At 57.6% G+C, this 7,908-nt stretch overlaps 2 protein-coding genes across 2 annotated transcripts in view; one reads left to right on the top strand and one right to left on the bottom strand.

The window, feature by feature from the left end:
• The first annotated feature begins 8 nt into the window (after positions 1-8).
• TMEM198 (transmembrane protein 198) lies at positions 9-6,128 on the top strand. The gene is made up of 5 exons (XM_008058894.2): positions 9-189; positions 537-706; positions 3,063-3,638; positions 4,671-4,873; positions 5,242-6,128. The coding sequence occupies exons 2-5, from the start codon at positions 541-543 to the stop codon at positions 5,377-5,379; spliced, it is 1,083 nt and encodes a 360-aa protein (XP_008057085.1). The 5' UTR covers positions 9-189; positions 537-540; the 3' UTR covers positions 5,380-6,128.
• Positions 6,129-6,258: 130 nt separating this feature from the next.
• Positions 6,259-7,908, bottom strand: part of LOC110595714 (obscurin-like protein 1) — a 4,377-nt gene continuing 2,727 nt past the window's right edge. Inside the window, exons 4-6 of the mRNA XM_021712803.1 lie at positions 7,669-7,834; positions 7,120-7,389; positions 6,259-6,419 (exon numbers count right to left, since the gene is read on the bottom strand). Of these exons, the coding sequence (XP_021568478.1) occupies positions 6,268-6,419; positions 7,120-7,389; positions 7,669-7,834 (588 nt within the window). The 3' untranslated portion in view covers positions 6,259-6,267. The remainder of the gene's footprint in view (positions 6,420-7,119; positions 7,390-7,668; positions 7,835-7,908) is intronic.

Here is a 7,908-nt window from a genome sequence, read left to right on the forward strand (position 1 = left end):
CGGTGCCAGAGGTGGAGCGGCGCCGCCGCCGCGCGGAGACCAGTCCCCCCGGCCCGGCAGCCCCCTTCCCCGCACGGCGGACTTTCTCGGGACCCCAGCCAGCTGGAGCCGCCGGCGCCCCGCAGCCCCCGCCCCTCCGGCCCCTGCACCTCCTCCTTCGCTCAGAAGCTCAGGTTGCCTCCAGCCCAGGTAAATTGTGAACATGCCCAGATTTGGCCGCCCACAGACGGGTCTCCTGGCTGCCTCCTCCCCTCGGGCAGCACGCTGCCGTCACCCCCCCACCCCAAAGTCCCCCTTTTAACTTCATCCCAGCCTCCTCTAGCCAGGCACTTTTGTTTCCCTTTGTCTTTGTCCCCCACTCCAGAGATGCTTCCAGAGCTGCATGATGTGGGCACCACTCCTTTGTCCACTGTGTCCTTGCTGAGTTCTCTCACTCCCACTCCCACACCATCATGGTGGGGACCCAGGACTCCTCCTTGACCGCAAGTTTCCCTCTGTCAGGTTAACCTGGGAGGGTGACTCCCTTCTGTTCCCAGCACTATGCCGGGCACTGTGGCAACACTGCGGTTCCAGCTGCTGCCCCCGGAGCCAGACGACGCCTTCTGGGGTGCACCTTGTGAACAGCCCCTGGAGCGCAGGTACCAGGCACTGCCGGCCCTCGTCTGCATCATGTGCTGTTTGTTTGGAGTCGTCTACTGCTTCTTCGGTGAGATCCCCATCTCATCCCACACCTGGGCTCCCCAAGTTTCCCCATGATTTTTTTCTGGGGTCCCCAAATCTTCTCTGAAATCCCACCACCATCATGAATAACTAACTGTCTTTCTTTTCCTTTTCTTTCATCCCACACGTTTATAGATCACCTAGACTATATTCTAGAGAACACAGGTTTTTGAAGTAGGTGTGCTTGAGTTTGAACCTGGCTCTGCACTTACTAATTGTGATGCCTTGGGCATGTGAACGTGTCTGAGCCTCAGCTTTCTCATCTGAACAATGGGAACAATGTTTGTCTTGCATACAGTTGTTATCAGAATAAATAAGCACTCAATAAATAGTAGCTATTTTGGTGAAGATGGTGTTTGGGCCACTGTTTTAGGTAGGCACTGAAAACAGTTAGCATGGTGATTAGACATGGTCCCTTACCACAGGGCATATTGTCTGACGGGGGAGAGACTCCTGAAAAAAGTCACACCTGTGATACATATTAGAGTGGGCTGGATGGTAGTCATACATATGGTGATCGCCTACAAGGTAGGCTCCAGTAATCAGGGCTGCCATGAACAGTTGTACAGGATGGGTGCTGTGCAAGGAAGCTCAGTTGAATAGTCAAGTGGGGGTTGAAATCCAGCTCATGCTCTACTTGACAAACTCTAGGCCTTGGCACAAGGCAGCTTTGCCTAGAGACAGGCATACCTTTTTCTAATTTGCACAAATGCACCATATGGGCTAGTGACAGCATGGAGTAAGTGCTCAGTGACTCTACAGCAAGAGTTACAGAACTTCAGAGAGGAGAGTGAGCTCTATGGGGTGGGGGTGGGGTCCAAGGAATTCCTCCCAGAGGAGGGCTCTAGGGAGCTGGAACCAGTGGAGGCAAAGGAGGCTTTGGGGTTTGGGTTCCAGACTGGATAGAGGTAGTGCAAAATTTGTGTCCTGCAACCTCCATACTTCTCCCTAGAATGGGTGGGTAGACAGGGATGAGAACCAGATGGTCCCTCCTCTTCCTCCCCCAAACTCTGGGCTGAATAACTGAAGCGTAGGCAGGAGGAAGTGCCCCCCACAAAGGTTCAGGACACATTTGAGTCCTCCGAGGAGTCTGTATCACCCCCCCCACTATCTATACCCACTCTCTCTGCATGTTGCTCAGTGCAGCCTCATATTCCCTCTCCTGGGATTCCCTGACGTCCTGCCCCTCTTGAATGCCACTACTCCCAGACTCCTGGATTCTGAGCCTTTGTCCATGCCCTGCTCCTCTCTGTGACCTCCTAGACTGATATTTCCCCTCACTCCTGGAATGGAATCTCCTCTTTTTCTTTCTCTTTGGCTTTCCCTGACTCCTTGAACCCATCTCTGGCTTCCGTCTTCCCAATTATTCAGGATCTACACTTTTCTCACCCTTGCAGGTACCTCTAATGGGTCTAATGGCCCTAGAACCTCCTTATTTGTGAAACTCCACAACCACTATTGCCCCCCCTCTTCGATTCCCTATCACCCAATGTAAGCGCTAGTGACCTCACACCCCCCTATTATCTCATTACCTTCCATCCCCTGACCCCCCTAATATCTCTAGCTTTGATCCCTGGCTACCCCTAACTCTCTCATTCCTACAACCTCATTGTCTGATAACTCCTCCACATACCATGACCTCGGTAATCCCATCTCCTTGGCCTCATTGTTCCTCTGTCTCTCAGAACCCCTTGAATACTCTCAATGATACCACTTCTGTCAATTCCCCTAGCATGCAAAGACCTCATCTCCTGGAACTCCTCCCCGGTAACCCTGCTTCTCTGTCCTCTCTGTAACCTTCCAGTGCTGCCATATCTCTGAATCTCTGTGACTTCTCAAAAGGCTCATCTTTCTGAAACTGTGTGACCCCCAGCTCTCAAGTTCTTTCTGACTTCCAGATACAACTTCTCTCTGAACAATCCCTCCCTAAGACTTCAATGACTCTTTTGTTGATCCTCTTGTGTCCCTAATGACTTACCTTTCTGACCCCTATGACACAAAGGCCCCAGTGCCCCTATTACTGATTCACCCTTGTCTCCAGTAATCTATCCTGACCCTAAAGACCTCAACTCTTAAAGACACCAACCCTAAAAGACCCCAAATCAGTAGCAATGATAATGTCTGTTTTACCAGTGATCTCCAACGGCCATTTCTCTCTGACCTCCCCTGATCTCAATGGCCCTATCTCTGATGCCCTCATGACCTCAGTGATCCTCAGCTCTCTGACTTTAGTGTCCTTGTCTTTGGTTCCCCTGTGATCCCATTTCCCTGACCCCTCTGACCTCTTCCCCCCAGCCTGGTGACCTCATTTTGGCCCCTTACTAGCCCCTGTTCCCCTCCAGGTTACCGCTGCTTCAAAGCAGTGCTCTTCCTCACTGGGTTGCTGTTTGGCTCGGTGGTCATCTTCCTCCTGTGCTACCGAGAGCGGGTGCTGGAGACACAGCTGAGTGCTGGGGCAAGCGCTGGCATCGCACTGGGCATTGGGCTGCTCTGCGGGCTGGTAGCCATGCTGGTGCGCAGTGTGGGCCTCTTCCTGGTGGGGCTGCTGCTGGGCCTGCTGCTCGCGGCCGCCGCCCTGTTGGGCTCCGCACCGTACTACCAGCCGGGCTCAGTGTGGGGCCCGCTGGGGCTGCTGCTGGGGGGCGGCGTGCTCTGTGCCCTGCTCACCCTGCGCTGGCCCCGCCCACTCACCACCCTGGCCACCGCAGTGACTGGTGCTGCGCTCATCGCCACTGCTGCTGACTACTTTGCGGAGCTGCTACTGCTGGGGCGCTACGTGGTAGAGCGACTGCGGGCTGCTCCGGTGCCTCCCCTCTGCTGGCGGAGCTGGGCCCTGCTGGCACTCTGGCCCCTGCTCAGCCTGATGGGTGTTCTGGTGCAGTGGCGGGTGACAGCCGAGGGGGACTCCCACACAGAAGGTGAGAGGGCACAGGCCGGGGTGGGCATGAGAGGAGTGGGCTGGTCAGGGACGGGTCGGGGCTGAGTGACTGGGGACTGGAGGCAGAAGCTGTACACCCTAGCAGGGTCTGGGAGGACAGCACCCAACAATGCTACCATTCATCCCACAACAGTGCATGGAGCATCAGGTCTGTGCCAACCTCATTCTACGCATTTAGGATAGAGCAGAGATAAAACAGAAAACGTCCCTGCTCTTATGGGTAAACATTCAGGGTAGGCGAGAGAGAGGTGATAGACATGCAAACAAACAAGATGATTCCAGTTGTGCAGAGTGAAATGAAAGAGTGCCCCATGGAGGCTCTTCCAGCTAGGGTGGTCAAGAAAGGCTGCTTGGAGAAGGTGACATGACACGTAAGCAGGTGACCTGAAGGCTAAGGGACCAGCCAAGTGAAGAGCTAGAGAGACAGGAACAGCCAGGAACAAGGGCCCTGAGAAGGAGCGAGCTTGGCTGGTTTGAGGAAGTGGGGCAGGACTGTGGTAGGTGAGGTTTGGGAGTCAGGCTGATGGTGTGGGCCCTCTGGGCCACGAAATGGACTCTGCGTTTTACTAGAAGGGTAATGAGATGCCACTGGAGGGGAGAACAGCGTCTAAGTTCGCTTTTGCTTATTCTGCTGCTGAGTGAAGCAGGCATTGGAGGGAGAAGAGTGTCGATGGGAAAGCCAGTGAGAGAGCAGCTGTGCCTGTCCCGTGGAAAGATGAGGTGGCGGGCCTAGGTGAGTCACCTAAGCTTAGGGTTGGAACAGTGATGAGAGTCAAGAAAGGGGTACCTAGAAGCCTGGGAATCTTCCATAAAGACTTTTGGAAGAAAAGAACAGCAGGAAGCGCCCTCTGAGAGGTGAGAGACCAGGAAAGGAAGAGACGGGAAGGGGGTGAGGGGTGATGGACGGGGGAATCTGGAAGCCTGGAGCCTCCAGGTGGCAAGAGAGGGGGAAGGCTTGGGGGAGATGAGGCACACGGGCCTTTGAGACCCTTCTCTGCCCACCCCTGCACAGTGGTCATCAGCCGGCAGCAACGACGTGTGCAACTGATGCGGATTCGGCAGCAGGAAGAGCGCAAGGAGAAGCGGCGGAAAAAGAGACCCCCCCGGGCTCCCCCAAGAGGTTCCCGGGCTCCTCCAAGGCCTGGTCCCCCCGACCCTGCTTATCGGCGCAGGCCAGTGCCCATCAAACGCTTCAATGGAGATGTCCTCTCCCCGGTGAGCACCCTGAGCCCATCCAGCCTGAATACAGAGAAGAAAGTGTGTAGACTGTGTCCAAGGAGCACTGGGCTCTCTCCAGGTCTGCTCACTGTCTAGAAGGCCCGTCTTTTGTCCACCCCTTGGAAGCCCTGCATCAGGGGCCTGGTGGAATCAGCCTTGGGATCGGGGAAGCAGTATCCTGAGCACAAATTTTAATGGGAGTTTTATGCGGTGAGGTGATCTCAGGGCTGCAGACTCTGGGTGTGATGAGGTCCTACGGCTGTGGTAGTTTGGGGAGTAGTGTCAGGCTTGTGGGGGTGCAGGGAGAGGTGACCTTTGGGGCAGGAGTCTATGGGAACGCTCACACCTGTGTTCACTCCCCACAGAGCTACATCCAGAGTTTTCGAGACCGACAGACGGGGAGCTCACTGAGCTCCTTCATGGCCTCACCCACAGATGCAGACTATGAGTATGGGTCCCGGGGGCCACTGACAGCCTGCTCAGGACCCCCCGTGCGGGTATAGCAGCATCTCCGCCTGTCTAGACTCTGCAGTCACCAGCTCTGCCAGCTCGGGAAGGCTTGCCAGGCCACCACCCAGCACCCCTGGCCCTGAAGCCTTTGGCTATCCCTCGCCCCTCCCTGGAGAGGGCTGGCCTGGTCACTAGAAGGGAGGATTTGTCTCAGGCTAGGCCTGGCTTGAAGGGGGAGCCTCCTCCCAAGCTCCCAAGGGGCTCCTGAAGGACGCGGGGTGTGAACCCCATTGGGGTGTGCTCAGGGTTGTGAGTGTGTTGCCTGTGCGTTCGTGCGTGTGGGGGGAGGATTGGAGGGGACCCCGGGACCCTTGCCTTCAATTTCTGATTGGTAGGGCTTCTCCAGGGATGGCTCCACCTCCTCTTCCACTGCTGGGTCCCACGGGCTACTCTCCTGCATGTCTAAGGGAAGAGGCCTGCCCTCCTCCCCCATCGCCATGCCTCCCAACCAGACTCATCTAAGGGTCCCTGTCCTTGTCCACAGGGCAAACTACAGCACCCCTCACCCTGGTCTCCTGGCCTCTGCAAAGCCACCAGCCTGAGGGCAGTGACAGGGGATGGGGGCGGGAGGGTGCTGCTCTGGGCTGGGTCGGGAAGGGGGGCTTGGGGTGGGGGGCTTAAATGCACGGTGCATGTCTGGTGTCTGTCACGCCACCTGGGACACCTCATGCTTCTGTCTCCCCCACCCCACCCTGTTTTACATCTTTTATAAATGTGCCAAATTGCGTGGCCTCTGCCAGGAGTGGTGGTCTTCAGTGGCTGGCACTTCCATGGGCCAGATGGAAGCACTGCAGCCTAAGTCCTCTGTGTCACTCACTGCACAGGGCCTTCAGGCAAGGTCTGTCCTTCCACATCACACAGAGAGGCAGGGAAACAGTCTGTTACACTTTTATTGTTTCCCAACTCCTCTGGCTTCCCTGTCTCCTCTCGCCTGCCCAGGGTAAGGGCACACGCCTTCCAAGCTGTCCAAGGGCACCCGCCTGGCCAGGTTCGGTCCTTCTAGTTACCTGCAGAGGAATGACTCCACGTGTGGCTAGGCAAGAGTGGGTACCCTTTTCCCACCCCTGGCAGAGCTTGGGCACTCATACAGGAAGAGCTGGGCTCTCTGCCCCTGCCCCATTCTTTCTAGGACTTTCTTGGGGCTGTCTGTCGGGGCAGGAGGGTGGGGGTCAGTTAGAGGTGGAGGAAAGCACAGCATCTGAAGGGAAAGCAGGGGTTTTGGGTGGAAGTGGGTTGTCTCCTTTGTGGAAGAGGGGAAAAAATGGGACTAGCTCAGGGGTCCTCAGCCCAGGCTGGTGTTGAACTCGCTAAGAAGGACAGAAGCCAGCTGGTCAGAGAGCAGGAGGGATGAGGGACAGGCTGGGGCACAGCCCAGTGTTGGGCAGGTGGGAAGAAGAGGAACTGGTAGAAACTGGGCTGTTCAGGAGAGACAAACACAGCCCAGAGGCAGGAGGGAGTGAGAAGCCAGGCAGGCAGGCAGGAAGGGATGTAGAGAACAGCTGACCTGAGCCCAGTGGCTCCTGAGAACTCAGGGCTCTCTCCTGGCCTCAGCCCTGGATGTGCTCTATCCTACCCCTCTCCCCCCACCCCATCCAACACATCCCAGAACCCATTCCCACTTCAAGTCCTGGAACGCCTCCCATAGGTGTATTTTAGCCCACCAGCTCCCAGGCGCCCCGCCTGCCTGGCCAACCAGTCTGCCCTTCTGACCTCTGCCAGCTGGCTCCACTCACCTTCTACCAGCAGCCGTGTGTGGGCGCTGTCCCGGCCGGCCTGGCAGCAGTAGGTGCCCTGGTCCTCGTGTCGCACGTCATGGATGACCAGACTGTGGGTGGGGCCGTGGCTGCGCATCTCATACTTGTCTCCCGGGCACAGCTCGACCCCCTCTCGCAACCAGCACACGTGGCCCCCTGAGCGGGACACAGTCACCTCCAGCACCGCCCGGCGGCCCACCAAAACTGTCTTCTCGCGAGGGGGGCGGCGGCACATCTGGAGAGGCGATGCTGGGGACGGGCGGCGGGGGCTTAAGTTAATAAGGACACGCATGGCCCCCAGAAGAGACGCATCTTTCTTCCCTGCTGCCTCCACCCCGGGCCCCAGCCCTCTGCACCCCTCATCAAAGTCTCCCCAGGACACGCGCTGCCCTCCGTGACCCGCCCCGGAGAAGCCTTCCAGGGGAGGGCAAGGGAGGAAGGTAGCGTTCCAGGGAGCAGCCGCCAGTCCTTCAGTCCCAGGGCAGGAGATGAGGTCCCCTTCCCCGTCCCCGCGCCGCAGTTGCTCACCCTCCACCTCCAGAAGAGCCAAGGACTGGGCGGGTCCCGCCTGGAAGCGGACTTCACCGGCGTCCTCCGGGCGCAGCTCGCTCAGCACCAGAATGTGCTTCTTCCCTGGGGGTGAAGGGGGCGCTAGCGAGGCCAGAGCCGCCTCTGAGCCGGGTTCGGAATGCGCCTAAGGTCGGTTGGGACGGAACTGGGATACAGAGGGGGAAGAGGAGCGGTCGGGGACTCAGGGCCAGGGGCGGG

Source organism: Carlito syrichta, unplaced genomic scaffold, assembly GCF_000164805.1.
Source record: "Carlito syrichta isolate Samal-C Ts95f unplaced genomic scaffold, Tarsius_syrichta-2.0.1 Scaffold303646, whole genome shotgun sequence".
In the NCBI taxonomy this organism is placed as follows: domain Eukaryota; kingdom Metazoa; phylum Chordata; class Mammalia; order Primates; family Tarsiidae; genus Carlito; species Carlito syrichta.